The following is a 15,373-nucleotide window of genomic DNA, read 5'->3' as shown; positions in this document are numbered from 1 at the left end:
ATGCAACACTTCAACTTGAAATGCAAAATAGCATTATTTCCCTTCTTCATGGCCCTAATAGTCTTAAGAATCAGTCTGAAGTAATCTGAAGTGTGACTATTAGTTTGACCTAGTCAAAGTCAGTCTATTTTTGTGTAACCAGCCACAGGTCACCTTGGAGAATTAGCACACAGCATTTAAATTCCGTAACCCTTGATTGAGTCTCAGACCAGATGGAGCAATTGTATTAAATATATTCAGTTTTTGTGACTGTCCAAATCAAAATATGATCCTGCTGTTTGATCAAGTTACCAGTGGAGATCTGTGCAGGTATGACTGTAATCTAAAACAAGTTATTTAAATATGCGATTTTATGCCTTATTACAATTGAATAGGATTATCTAAAGTCTTGCAGTTTGTTCCCAGCTTCAAAGGTATGTTGTCTCTGTGTATACTCACACTTTCACTTTGGAATGGGTTTAAAAAGTTGCCTGCCATCTCGCCGTCATCCCGCGGAGTGCCGGGAGGATTGTTCATGCCTGCCATGTTGTTGGGAGAATTCTGCAACACAGATAAAAAAGAAACGGTAAGAACACAGCCCTCTGATAGACAGACAGACAGATAGATGGACAGAGAGTCGGTCACTCTTACCTTTGGCAACCCATCCATGTCACCAGAGCCTGTGATCAGAAATGGAAAAAGGAGAAACCTGAATCATTATCAGGTAACTGTCAAGTGATCCTCAGCGTTCCTGCTGCTAATTCAACACGAGTTCAGGATATCCAGTGCAAGTAGAAACAACCTGCCCTCTCACAAGAAATGGCCTTTAATTAAGCTATTTGTTTCAGACACAGATGAGCAACAACTCACTGGCTTCACTGATCATGTCTCACCCATCTGCAGGATCAATTGGCCTACTCACTGCCCCACTAATCTGTTTTAACTGGGATCAATACCAGGGGGAGGGAGAACACTTCCTCTACCAGCCATGAGAGGGCAGACTCTCACTTCTAAAGGCCTTTGTTCACGGAGAGTAACGGGTTTCACTGGATATACTCAGGAGCTTATAGCAAGTACATGCTGCATACACTGTGCATTGTGTTTGGCTACTCACCTAGTGATCCGTTCATATGATGCTGCTCCATAGCACCCATTCCACCCATGGGCCCGTCAGGACCCGGTCCCATTGGGAACTAAAGACAGACGTACGAAGGTTAGTTATCTTGCTCTTTCCCTGCTTGGGGAGCATGGCAGTGGAGTAGATTAGACAAATACATCCGTGTGAAATTCATTAAAGGGCCAGTGTAGAGCTCAAACGTGACCGCCCACTCATTCACTCCATTTACATTTCAGAAAATTCTTGTATTAAAAGTTTTAGGCATGGAACTATCCAACCAACTTTGAGATGAATCGTGGCCCTAAAACATTTGATCCGCAGCAAAAAAAAAAAATTTTTAAACGGAAAGGCAAAGGTACAAGTCTTGTGTTTATGATTACTTTAAGAGTGAAGGAACTACTCATCCCATAAACTATTGCATATGCGGCCTCGCTGAATCTGGAAGCTGAAACTCACGAAAAACATTTCATCTAAATGTTTTTTTAAAAATGTGGACAGATTCAGTAACTGCTTGGCTTTTGTCAGAAACACATTTCAGTGAACTATCTCTGTAATATAAGAGAACGTTTCCAAACGAGCCGTCGTGCTGGCCCGGTTGGAGATCCGGGAGCAGACCACAGGGCAGCATGTCCGAGCTCGTACCCTCACTGCTGTAAACATTTCCATGGTAACAGTGAGCTCCACCAATCAGGGACATTGCTGTTACACTTTAGGATTGTGGGTAGTGTAGTACATCTCCATGGCATTGCAAATAGAACGTGTTCTTTTCTTAAAACAAGGTTGATATCATATTGTGTCTTCTGCAGGAGAATGTACCATCATTTCACAATCTCATGGCTCAAGGTAAGTCGAACATGGATGGTTACGCCATTATGGCGTATAATTATTACGAAGGGGATTTTCACTTCCAGAACCTCACTGTTGAGCTCTATTAGCAGAAATGGAATACAACATTCACAACTATGTTGTCATCAGTACAGAAGCAGCTGAAACTAAGAATTGTGTTTACGCACTCTGCAACCACACCGCCAAATTCCACCACATCCTACACACTGTACATTTAACTGCAATTCAAAATTGAACAAAATGAGATTACTTACATTAGGTCTATTTCCACCAGGGCCGATAGGGTTCATCATTGTGTAGATGTTTTCACTTGAGTTTGTCGAATCTATGATAACAATGATATTTCAAATCAGAATACTGTAAAGCAGTTTGAGACCCTTGCACTATTACCTCTGTCTGTTCTTATATCCAACTGTTGTAAATGTCAAAAAATAAGGTGGGTTTGGGGTAATGAATGGAAAATAACGAACTAACCTGCACAGAAACGGCTGGAGTGGCATTGTCTTTCACTGTATTTGACAATGTTTCACTTTAATTCTGCCATTTGTACAATTCAGTCAGCTAGAGCCCAGACATGTCCTTACTTCAGCTGCACAGGACGAGGACCACCAGTGTGTTACTTTAAGTGCCAGTACATATTGTCAGTGAATCAGTCTGTCAATCAATCTAGACGCTGCACACTGCAATGTACAATGAAAAAAGAACCCAATTCAATCTTATTCCTACAATCAGGAGATTAGAAGTTATTTTATGGACACCCAATGCATGCTGTGTCGGTCCTCGTTTGTCACCTTGAGGATGAGGTCACCTTGATCTGACATTACAGGCAGAAAGTTGCGAGTGGAAGAAAAAAAGAAATACCAGATTGAAAGATAGGGGAGGAGATGGATACAGTATGTGCAAAGTGGCGGAGAGATCTTGCCTGTTAGTGTCCCTGAATCTAGCTTGTGCTGTCGTGACTGGAGGAGGGGGGCAATACTGAGTGGGAGGTGTTCATTTTTGTGGGAGGTTTGTGTGTGTGTGCGTGTGCGTGTGCGTGTGCGTGTGTGCGCACGCGTACAGTCTTGGCGACTGCAGTGGAAATATGTTTCCCCTGCCGGTGTATGTGTGAGCAGGAGCATTTTGTGCAAAAAGGTTGCCCCGGCAACGTATCACAATAGAGGAACGTATATAAATAATAAATAGTGGACACAAAAAGAAGCTCTCCACAGGCTGGCAGAAACAGAACATCCACAGGATATCAGCCCACAGTGTTTTGTTCTCCGCTAATCCTCCACAGAGACACTAGATTGATGGGTCAAAGCTGAGATGGATCGCGCGTTTGATTGCAGACTGACGTGCCTCCGCTTCCCTTTTATTCAGCTGTCGCCACAATGACAGAACACATCTAACGGCACTGGAATCATTTCCAGAATGTGCCTAAACTAGAAAGGACTGATAACAAACATGATACCCGACCAAATCATCATCACGCATGCATCAGATATATCCAACCAGTTTAACAATATTGTACTCTTAGAAAATCATTCCTAAAGATTTCATTCCTTAAGTATTTAGGGGGCTATCACTGCCTGTCTCTGCCGAAGAGAGATGTGAATGGTTTCATGTTTGTTAGACAGAGGCCGTGTTCAGTGAACGCTGGATAAAAGTAGAAACCAGAAGGGAAACTGACGCGTATAACTCACCTCCGGGGCTTGGCATGATAGGAGTTCCTGGTGGGCCGCCTCCCCCTGGAGGGCCCTGAGGGGCGAAAGAAGCGAGAGCAAACGAGAAATGAGTTCTGAGTGCATTTAGATGGCAGTATGCCTGTTAGATATCACCGCATGACAGGTAATTTATGGCCCGTGGTCGAACACGAGTCCATGACGGGACACTTACCACATAGTTGCCTGGAGATGAAGATGAATAAGCTATCTGTGGAAAGAATAGACCCGAGGTGAAACAAAACACGAGTCACAGTTATTGTAAACACACTCAGTCATGTCGGAGACGAAGATGTAAGAGAGTGTGACTCACTGAGTTGGTGTTGGGGTTCGGCCACGGACCTCTTCCACCAGGACCCCTGGAGACGCAGACAGAGAGAAATATATTTAATAGAAGATTTCTGGCACACAGCAAAGTTGCATGCATCATGTTACGTGTGATGATTTTGTAGGTGCATCATGGCAGCACATATTTCAAAGTATGGTACACAGCTCTGTAAGGCCGGGTTGCACCGGCAAGGATTAAGTTAATCTAAAATTATTCTAATCAGAGTTTAACAAAACTTGCATTACAATGAATGAATCCAGATTCAAAATGATGCAGAGCTCTGTTGCACAATTAAAAACGAATCTCAGTTTAGTAAATCCAGGTTTAGAGTTTAATCAATGTGATGCTTGCTTGCACAACTTAAAATGAATACATGAACACATGCGCCTGCTGTTAAGACTTAGTATGTATGCCATAAAAGAAAGGGAGGATTCCTTAACAAAATGTTACATTGTTTTCTAGCTAGCTGGCTTAAAAAGTCAGTTAGTTGGCACAATGTTACTCATGATGGCTTTGCAGAGAATCTCTAATTTAGACTCATTTGAGAAGAAATTGTTGGCCGAATTAATGGAGCAATATGGCCAAATAAGAGAATATAAAAACAGCAAGGAAAAGAGAGATAACAGATTCCTTGCTGAATCGTTATCTTGCAGCATCAAAAAACTCATCTTGGTTGAATCTGCCCCGTAACTTTCTCCGAGGAACTTGAACATTTTGCTTAATTCATCTATTTTAGCCATTTTAAACGTTAAACCTCCTCAATTGTAGGTTAAAATTGTTTAAATTCTGGTGCAACAGAATTAAATTCAATCTAGGTTGAGAGTAAAATATAAACTGACATTTAAATACATGTTTAAATTTGATCTTCCTTAATGTTAAGGAATTTTTAATGTGTGGTCATTTAGATTGGGTTTAAATGTGTATCTGTATTGGTGTAACCGAGCCTAACTGTAGTAGGCACTCATTCACAAACACCAATATAATATCCTTCTGAAAATATTACCTGTCAATGAAGGGTTTTTACATTGTGATGTATCCTATATGTCCATTTACTCAAGTACTGTACTTAAGTACAATTTGGAGGTACTTTACTTGAGTATTTCCACTATGCTCCACTACATTTCAGATACAATATGGTACTTTTACTCCACTTCATTTATCCGACAGCATCAGTTACTAGCTACTTTAGAGATTGAGATTAATTATACAAAATATAATTATGATGCATTATTATTATTATTGATTAATAATATACATTATTTTGAAATAGGCCATTTTGCATGATGATAATTTTACTTTAAGTATATATTGATGCTACTACTTTTTTATGCAGGACTTTTATTGAAGACAGCATATTTCTACTCTGTGGTGTTGCTACTTTTAGTTAAGTAAAAGATCTTTGGACTTCATCCACCTCTGCTAATTTCAGAGGTGTGATACAGTCAATTCCACTTAATGGCATTTTTATTACAGGGGAAGTAAGATTTCCACAACATGTTGGTGACAGTAATTATCTTTTTCCTATGTTATGCTGAAATCTAGGAACAAATTAGTCCAAATGAACGAATGAACAACACCAAATGCTGCAGCAAGTTCAAGTCTGTCGTACCATACTCACTGTAGTTGTGAGAAAACTGTTCTCCTAACTGCTCGCAACAACGGTTAAACAAGACCGTAATTGGCGGCAGAATTCACAAACATTAAAAAGTTATTTTCCAATCTACTAACATGTTCATGCCCGGCATCCCTGGCCCCATGGAGTTAGGAGGAGGCCTCATTCCTCCGCCGTAGTTCTGCACAAAGAGAGGAGCACACAGTCAGCACGGCATCTCACACCTGCTCCGTCTAAAGGTTTGAATCCTAATGAAGGTCAGCGACCATCATGTCTCCCCCTAACTAGTCTTTAATTATGTGATGTACGGGCTGTGTGTGAGAAGAGGACAGCTGTGTGTGAGTGTGTTTGTGTCCATCTGTACGTTGCGTGTCTCCTCCTCTCTGTGTCCACGCTCCCCTCTGTGTGCTTGCGTGTATGTTTTCATGGCTGCCCGGCAGGCGAGTTTGGCTCGTGCTACATGTGTGTAGTTGTGTGTGTGTGTGTAAATGAGAGAGAGAGAGAGAGAGAGAGAGAGAGAGAGAGAGAGAGAGAGAGTAGTGGGGAAGGCCAGAGAGCAGCTCCTCTCAGAGGAAGAGTTTTGTTCAGCAGACGATTACACTTGTCGAGCAGATGCCACACCAGCTGCTGGTGCGTTCACTGCCAAAGTCACCGAGCCAGGGTGGCACAGAGAGGGGCCGAGGGGCACGGGGAGAGAGTGTGTTTGTGTGTGTGTGTGTCTTTGTGTGAGGTGATGTTGGAGCGGGAGGTGGTTGGGTTGCAGAATGAAGCAGCTGTTTGGTAGCGGTAATTCAAAAGGACACTGTTTGTTCAGCATCTTATGTTTTACACGGGATCACATCGGAAATTAAAGTGATCAAAGGAAAACCAAAGTTGGCACCATTGTTTCTTTTTTTTGGTCAAAATGTGTTGGTGGCTGCTTGCTCAGGGGTGGTCTTCCTAGGTGGGAGTCGGTAAGTAGGATTTAACATGTAGAACTGGCGCCGGCAGTGGGTGAGCTCTGGTCAGGGCCAAGCTAATCATCTGAGCACTTCTGACATTTAAAACGCAAAGTTACGAGGCTGGCAGAACTAAAATGTCTCTTAGCAAAGAAGAATGGATTATCTGCATGCCGTTTATAGGATGCTGGTTTGACATTATAGCCGTTTTTATGGTAGCTTTTAATGAAGGGCAACCAAACATTGGGTTTGTTCATAAACCGACAGTCCCAAGCACCAAATCTGGCTGTATGGCAGCTGCAGAGTGGGTGTGCAGTGGGCTGGTGGTGCTGTAGGACACCACCCACTGTCATGACTTTATTAACGCAATCCTTTGTGTTTTATTCTGCACGAGTGATGGAGTAATGTCGCTGGTGCCTACCTGTGGGCCCATGCCCCCCATGCCTCGCGGGGGATTCATTCTCATTGGACCTCCCATGTTTGGATGTCCTGTGGTGAAACACAAGAGTGCAGCTTGTTAGAATGGCAGCGCCGTTTGGATCAATAACAATTCCATAAAATGAGCTTCTGAATTCAGAAGCCAATATGAGATTACTCTGCAAAGCGCAGCCGCTCTGAAATAACACCACGCCTTTGTCAATACCTTGAGGTCTGGTGGGGTCCAGGCTGTTTGGTAGGAGAGGCTGTGACCCGGGGATGCTCCCAGGAGGCTGATTTGGCATACGGAGGGCGGGCCTTGGGCCGCCTGGGTACCGTGGAGACATGAATGGCTGCAGGACAGACGCGAGAAGGACATTACAATTACTTTATTTCAGGATGATCAAGAGAGGAATGCTTGTTCGAATTCTTGATAGATGGGCTTTAAAATATCACGAATAACTTTGTCCGTGACCTTGTTTTACTCAAGTGCAATTCCAACAACTCTAAGATAGAGTGTACAACACATTTCATTGATTAGCATGAAATCTAGCTTCTAATTTAAATTCTAAAAATCAATGGATTCAATGACAGAGACAATAATGTTAGGTTCATCATGAAGAATTAATCAAGGTGCTGTTTTACACAACCTTTAACAAGATAAAACGAATGCAGCCGAAGCAATTAAACAGATTTCTAATGACATTGTGACGACCCTCTCTGCCTGTTCGTTTGGCTGCCTTCCTTGCAGGTGTGGAAGTGGGTGTGGCAGAGGGTCGTCAGGCAGAGTGGAAGCACCTGAGGCCATTTGCAACACTGGCCCTGTGTGCCAGAGCACTCGGTACAAAAACCCTCTGGATCTTCAGTTGGCTCTCGCTCCTTCCTGAGACACCCACTTTGGCTTCGGTTTGTTTCTACACTATACAACACTGCATATACACTTTACACGCACCCACTCACTCACACTGCTGAAATGACTGAATTCACATGTCACTGTCAGTTTATGTTTGTCTTATATATTACTTTAAACTTAATAAATAATTAATCAACTGTTCATTGAATGCGTCTCCCTTTTTTGTCATGGCCGTTCGGCCCGGTTTGTGACAACATGGATGGAGATGAAACGATGCATGAATTGCAAAATACACAAACCATCACAGTGTGCGTGCCGTTGTCATGATCAGCTCAGCAAACGTCATATTCAGCTTAACAACTGCACATCCATAAATCTGGTTGGTCTACTGTTTGTTTGGTTTTTAAGATGGTGTTCATTTTTTTTTGTGCGTTTCTTTATCGTGCTGCTTTGAGATATATTTCAAACTCCGGCTAGAGGACTCATCACTGCACACATGTGCATGATGGAGCATTGATATATCTTAATGCCTTCATAGTTTACCCATGAACGTTAGGCGCTAAGTTTGTCTTAGGTCCAATAAATGGCTCGGCTTTAAGGTTCAAGGTTCTGTGGATGCATGGACTGAAGTTTTTACTCTGTAATTTGTTTTATTCTATGTATGAAATGACAAACTCAAGGTTTAACTTTGCTGCCTTCTTAGCCAGATTTCCATCGCAAAAGAGATTTTATCTGGTTAAATAAGGGTCAAAAAATACAATTGTATTTTTAAGTGCAGATCTCTACAGACTAATAACCCCAACATTATGATAATATCTTTACAATCAGCTTTAATTAAACAAACTCCCTTAGTATATCTGGGCAAATCTGTTCTCCTTTCTACATAAAGATAGTAACAAAGTTTACCTGTAACGGACAAACCTAAATAACACTCGCACGTAGGCAGTGAAACGATGCACAAAAGGCTCAGTAAACCTGAACAATGTGGAGGTGTTATCTTTATGTCAGCAGGGGGAGCTATTGTGTTGAAGAATAATGTTCTGTAGCAGCTCTGTTCCCTTCACCAAGAAAGAGGGGCGTGTCATTAAGTTTTGTAAAGTAAGACCTCAGGTGGTAAAATCCATTAGGATAAAGGTAAAGGAGGATAAGATAAGAGCGAGGGAGAAAACATGTGGGACAGAAACCTGGACTGGAGGAACAGGACGGCCAAGAAGGAGGTGGAACAGAAAAGAACATGACATCGTTGGAAGGGAGGATGAAGCCGTACGAGCAGAGGAAGAGGCGTTCTACATCTTAATGTTTTGTCTGTTTTGTGCAGCTGCACTTGTGCCGGACATTTCTGTCACCGTGTCTGCATCACCAAACACCAGAGCTACAATAATGCAGTCGGGATGGTGTGATTCATAACCGAGAGGGAATGCACCATTCCACATAGATGCCTCAGCAGAGAGCATGCTGGCCGAGACACACACACACACACACAGCCCAGCGCACAACTAGTGAATAATGTAACGCACCCCAGACAGATGGTTTTCAGAATTACCTATGAGAGCTACGCTGCTGCAACTACAAATACCAACATCCAGTGAGCCATATGTCAGCGTCAGATGAGAAGAATTAATCCAACTATTTTAGTATCGAGGGGAAACATGCAGATTTGAATGCCGATTGGGTGAGAGTTGTGTGTTTTGGTCACGGAGCATGAGCAGAATAATGTTCACATCATCGTTTTCACACAGAGATAAGCACAGACAACACAAATATAACAGGAGACTGGCTCTCAATGGTAATTATGTGCTGTATGTTTTTGTGTGTCGTCATGTGTGTGTGTGTTTGGGGGCAGGCAGAGGACGAATTATATAATCTCATTTAGCCCTTGAGGCGAGGACTGACTTACTACTGTTTTCTTTTTAACCCTCTTCCCTCCTTCCTCCTCCTCCACTTTCCTGTCTACCTTCTCCTCCTCTCCGCTCCTCCTTTGACCATGTTGTGGTGGGTTTGTGCACGGAGAGCTGCACTGTGTCAGGCTGTGCTGCAATATTAATGGTCTATTGATGGACTATGGGATGGTGAGTGCTGGGCTGGGGGAGAGCGAAGGCCCTCCAGATGCACCTCCGCTCCTTACAGCGGGGCCAACACAGCTAAATTATTCATCCAACCCACCATCGTGGATGCTGCCATGTCCTGTCTGCCAGCACAACAAGCGACCTGCGTGCTGGTTTTATACTGCTGTGGTTGTGAGTGAGTGAACGAGTGAGTGAGTGAGTAATAGTGAGAAAGTGCGAGTGGGCTTAGAGAGGGAACTAATACACAGCAGCGGAGAAAAGAGTGTCAATGTTTACGTCTTACCTGTCCGTGAGGTCCCATCATGGGATTACTGGGGTTGTGTGGGGGGGGCTGCGTGTGAGGGGAGGGCTGAGATCCTGGAGGACCCTGGTGAAAAAAATTCAACAAGACGTCAATAAATGTCTTCAGTGATATTCAAAGCTGCTTGGGGAACAACAATATCAGGTGGAACAACCTCGCATTGAGTCCCTCTTCAGAGCGAGCAGTAGAGGTATTTACAGAAAGAACAATGTGATACAACATTTAAAGGGTCAGTTCACACAAATACTAAATAAACATATTTTCTAACTTTCCTCTAGTTTCATTCAGCCATGCAGATGAATATCCTAATATCTGGGTTTTAATTGCCCAGATCGAAAGATACGATTGAAAGATTTTTGCTTCCACCCCAATACAATAGAAGTGAATGGAATTTGAATTGCGTTTGTGACGCTCACGGCATCAAAACAAAACAAAACAAAGTCAATAGCAATTTTCACATCAGCAGTTTTCATAGCAACTATTTCCTCTGTAAAAAGCAGTAAAAGTAATTGGGGTGAATTGATCGACCATTCGAAAAAAGTAAACATTTTATATAGTTCTCGTATTATGTATTATGTAGCAACATTTTCCCACAGCTGATTACGTTATGCACAAACATAAAAAAAACATAAATTAATTATGATCTACATTCTCGTGTGTTCAACATTTGAAACCTGCATTTAGAAATGTATGATTGAAGCAAAGGACTGGAATGTAATGTGAAGAAGTGGTTGTTATGTTTGGTTTGCTGGTCCGTGCGATAGAATTCCGACTTCATAACAAATGAAACCATGAAACACACGACAAGCACTTAAGAAAAGATAGTGTCAGGCCTGGTGGAGAGACGTATATGTGCAGATACAGTATTTACTCAGGAGTTGTTAAACCAAACTACAGCTAAAAGGTCAGTAAATATTCGATTTAAATTCATCAGATAACTAGAAATCCAACTTCAGAGGGATAATAATGCTGCTCGCAGTCACGCAACTAAATACACAACGGCAAACCTTGTTTCTGTTTGTCTCTGCACCCTAGTGGTCAAGATCACCGGGTGCAGCTTTAATTAAGTAATTAAAGTGATTACAGTATGTCCAATTTAAGTATGTATAATAACAGCACAACTATCACATCTGTTCTGCTACATCAACAAGGAGTCACTGACATTTGGAGATTGATTTTCATGGACAGGAAGTGTTAGTTGCCAGGATGAGGTCAGATCAATTCACGAGGTGGACTTTAATCAACATTCAGTCAGGATTTCAAAGGATAATTCTTGGTATTTTCAAACAATGTCGTATTTTTTATAATTTTCACCATGACGATGCTTGATTCTGGGATGAAAACAGGCCGGTACAGTCCAGTACTCCGTACCACTAAAAGATTCAGCGCAGGTAAACACATTATGATTCACTTTAATTACGTAACACTGCGAGATAGGGCATTTGTGCTGCATTCATGTGGTGTCAGAATAATCTTAGAAATTAATTAGCAATGGGGAAAATTCATGTGAATGTCATTTCAAGTAGAAACAACTTAAAACGTGTTGTTTAAGAATTAAAATACAACACATTGTCTTCGTAGCGGTTATGTTGTTTCCACATTACCACTTAAAGCTCAAGAACACGCGGAAATCAGAAGAACGACTTCTCAACTCGGGAGATGTGACCATCCGAGGAGCATGTGAACACACCACGGTCCGCTCTCTCCCGAGCGCCATTCTAGTTTTCTTATAAATTGCTTCTAATTGTTCCAGTGTCAGTGTGTTTGTGCCCAGCACAGACCTGCAGCTTTTTTAAACTGTGCCTGCTGCCTTTATAAACTGTGTAGTGAGCCTACTGCTGGCAAACGGCAACTTCTGCTGCAGCTGACTGTCTGATATCGAGCGCTGTGGGTTTTTGGCAAGCAGTCGTTTCTTGCAGAAATCTGTGAACTGTTCAACTGTTGGAGATGAATTCAGTCGTTTTTTTCTTCTAATTAAAAAAACTAAAAGAAATTGTAAAAAGTTTTGTCAACATTCAAAATGACTCTGTGGTTCTTATGCAAATTCTTTTAAAATAGATTTTTGTCTATGATGTCAAGTGTTTCTAAGTTCGTTCTACACCATACAGGCGTTAAAGGGATGCATGAAGGAGAACAAACAACGAAGGTTGGGGTCTCTACGCTCATCCCTGACTTGATCCAGTTTGACAGAGGCGCTGCTGACCGACACACAGTCAAGGGCCAAAGCAAGCTCAATTTTGGTGAGCGCTTTCAGTCTGCGGGGATGTGCCAAATATTTGAACCCAATCAAACATCATTATGGAAAATGTGTCCCAGGTTGAAAATAATAATTCTGTCTCTCTGACTCAGTCGCTGGTATGTGAACAGCAGTTTCACTTTTGCAATGTGAGAGTGAACGAGCCGTTTCTCGTGTTAATCTCTCGACCAACATCCACTGCGTTAAGCACATTAAAGTGAATACAGTATCAGAGGTCTGAGTGACCGTGTTGTCTCTTCCTACAGTAACCTCATCTGACTCCAGCAGCAGCTGCTCCAACACAGAACTGTTACTACCTGAACATCAATACGGAGAAAGAGGACCACCCACTGCCAGACCAGGCTTATCTACTAGTCTGCCAGAGCCTCCGTCAAGCACTCTGCTATCAGGTAACATTACAGGTGTGTGTGCATGTGTGCGTGTGTGTGTGAGGGGTGCAACTGAGTGGCGATGAGAGCGAATATGAGATCTCCCCCCCCCTTTTTTTTTTCCCCACAGGTGAAAGCAGGATCTCCTTCCCTCGGGTGCTGAGTGTGTGCTGGTTTGAAAATGTGTGTGCATGTACAGTATGTGTATTGAAGGGAGCTGCTGAGGGCTGTTACTTCAACAGGTGTGTGTCTAACATCACAGTGAAAAGCTAAAGGATTAGGGGATTACCCATGTGCAATATAACCTGAGACACACACACACACACACACACACACACACACACACACACACACACACTCTGGTAGACATGTTTACATAACATGGTTTCATTTTTTTCGAGCAAATATGCAGAAATAGATGCATGTACACACAATAAGGCTTCCTTTATTGATTTAGCATTTCCGTTTTAATAGGTGCTTTATAAATAAATATAATAGACTTGATTAATCCAGTAATTATTTTCGTCGTAATTGGTCACTTATAAAATTATACACAGCATTGAAATAGCCAATTTTGTCGCATAGATATTAAATTAAATATTAAATTTACAATGATATAAATTAAAACTAAAAAGTAAAATAACTCATATTTCAGAGGCTGGAACCAGCAAATATTTAAAAAAATTGATGGCTTGTATTTTTTTAAGAGAAAAATTGAAAATTCTTCACACAGAGGCTTGAGCAGTTAACCATTTTTCACAATTATTAATCAATAATTTGTCGGTGTGATTTTCTGTTGACCAGCTTTGATTAATGGACTAACTGCTTCAGCACTAGCGCACACACCCACACACATACACAGTCACACGTAACTGTCTAGACTTGTGCACCTCTTCGCCTGTGTGCAGCGTTCCTCCTGAAGGATGCAGCTGCACAGATACCTGCATCTCTCCAGCCTCACACAAACACATGCGCGCGCTCGCGCACACACACACACACACACACACACACACACACACACACACACACACACACACACACACACACACACACACACACACACCCTTTAAGTCTCTCCCCCTCCTCTCCCTCCCCCCACTTCTGGCGGTCCCTCACTTTCCCACCCTGCCCACTGCGCCGCCCTCCCTGTGCGAGTGCACTGTTGGCATGGCTGGCATGGTGGAGTGCCGACAGAGCTGAGCACCAGGAACCTGTGGGAGCTGCTGCGGTGGGAAAATAAAGATGCCTGACTGACAGCTTGAAACAAGTGCGTTCCTACAGGCACAGATACGACGCCGCGGCCCTGCCAGGCTCACCGTATAAGAGCTCAGATGTTGGCAGGAGAGATGAGCTTGTACATACACGTGAAAACAACACTGCTCATAAGCAGAAGCACTTATTCATGGACTCACCACCCTTTGTAGCAAGGCACAAGCGTTGAGCTCAGCAGCAGCAGGGCTCTCAGCACTTGTGTTGTCATAATACCAAAATTATGACTTCGATACCATACCCTGGCTAAATACCTCGATACCGATACGATATGAAAAACTTAAAACATCTGGAAATGTAATGGACCATGGAACTTGAAATTATTATATTTAATAATATATATTTTTAAATGTATTAATTAAAAAATGTACATGGTATGCAGTAACCTGTACTGGAGTTAATGTGATTTCTTTGATAGTTCTCTTGATATTTGCACCTAGATATCACTTGTTAAACAGTGGTCCTTAATAAGTGGACGGGAGACAGAGAGTTGCTTCCAAAACAAAAACGGGAATTTCTTTGGGAATTTCTGTCAGGAGTTGATGATGGAAAACCTGCTAAAATCAGGAAGACACCACATAAACCGTAGAAAGCACTGTGTAGTGTCTCATTCGTTGACTCTATGGTTAGCGCTTGCTAAATCTCAAGACCCGCAGTTTATTTTTTGACTGCAGCAAAGTTCCCGGCGGATCCCAATCCCAATGCAGTCCTGCTCATAGGAAATAGCCTGCAGCTCTTATTAAAAAGCTGTCATTCTTAAAGTTGCGGCACTGATTAAATGGGGTATCGTACCGTCTTTAACGGCGAGGCATTGCGATGCCCTTCTAGTACCGGTAGATGTAACACCACTCAAGACAGGCGGTTCTTATCCTTTTTGAGACTCTGCAGTTTACTTTTCTTGCTGCATTGATTCTATTCATCTCATTGTCGTGAGAACGGCTCATCTGAGGAGCGGTCACGTCTTCAATAGAGCCACTTATTAACCAGCTACACAACACACAGCCGGTCAATAATCTATTCAACAATCTGGAAATGTTTATTTAGTTATACATACAGTGTACTCTGGATGTGTTGGCACAGTCATGACGTTTGTACCGGTGCCACTGTGGTTGTTCTGCCACTCCGTGTGTGTATGTTTTGGGTGGTTAACACCAGCTGTACTGGCTCGCTCTGTCTCTCAGCAGGTTCACACTGGGGCTAATGCAGCGCTAGCTCTGTCTGACCTCAGAGGTTATTGTTGTTGATGTGCCAGTCTGAGTGTGTGTGTGTGACAGAGAGAGAGAGAGAGAGAGAGAGAGAGAGAGAGAGAGAGAGAGAGA

The 15,373-nt window shown here is 42.6% G+C and overlaps 1 protein-coding gene across 2 annotated transcripts in view; it reads right to left on the bottom strand.

Annotated features, from left to right (window-relative positions):
- The window catches only part of ssbp4 (single stranded DNA binding protein 4), an 85,739-nt gene that overhangs the window by 4,303 nt on the left and 66,063 nt on the right, over positions 1-15,373 (bottom strand). For both annotated transcript variants that reach the window (XM_031864378.1, XM_031864380.1), the window contains exons 6-16: positions 10,143-10,226; positions 7,167-7,293; positions 6,945-7,012; positions 5,702-5,766; positions 3,959-4,004; positions 3,821-3,856; positions 3,628-3,682; positions 2,197-2,267; positions 1,094-1,172; positions 631-659; positions 439-540 (exon numbers count right to left, since the gene is read on the bottom strand). In XM_031864378.1, the coding sequence (XP_031720238.1) occupies positions 439-540; positions 631-659; positions 1,094-1,172; positions 2,197-2,267; positions 3,628-3,682; positions 3,821-3,856; positions 3,959-4,004; positions 5,702-5,766; positions 6,945-7,012; positions 7,167-7,293; positions 10,143-10,226 (762 nt within the window). The remainder of the gene's footprint in view (positions 1-438; positions 541-630; positions 660-1,093; positions 1,173-2,196; positions 2,268-3,627; positions 3,683-3,820; positions 3,857-3,958; positions 4,005-5,701; positions 5,767-6,944; positions 7,013-7,166; positions 7,294-10,142; positions 10,227-15,373) is intronic.

The sequence above is a fragment of the Anarrhichthys ocellatus genome, unplaced genomic scaffold, assembly GCF_004355925.1.
Source record: "Anarrhichthys ocellatus isolate YVR2014 unplaced genomic scaffold, GSC_Weel_1.0 scaffold30, whole genome shotgun sequence".
Classification (NCBI taxonomy): Eukaryota; Metazoa; Chordata; class Actinopteri; order Perciformes; family Anarhichadidae; genus Anarrhichthys; species Anarrhichthys ocellatus.
Note: the sequence above shows the minus strand (reverse complement) of the source record. Positions and strands in the feature narration are given on the sequence as shown.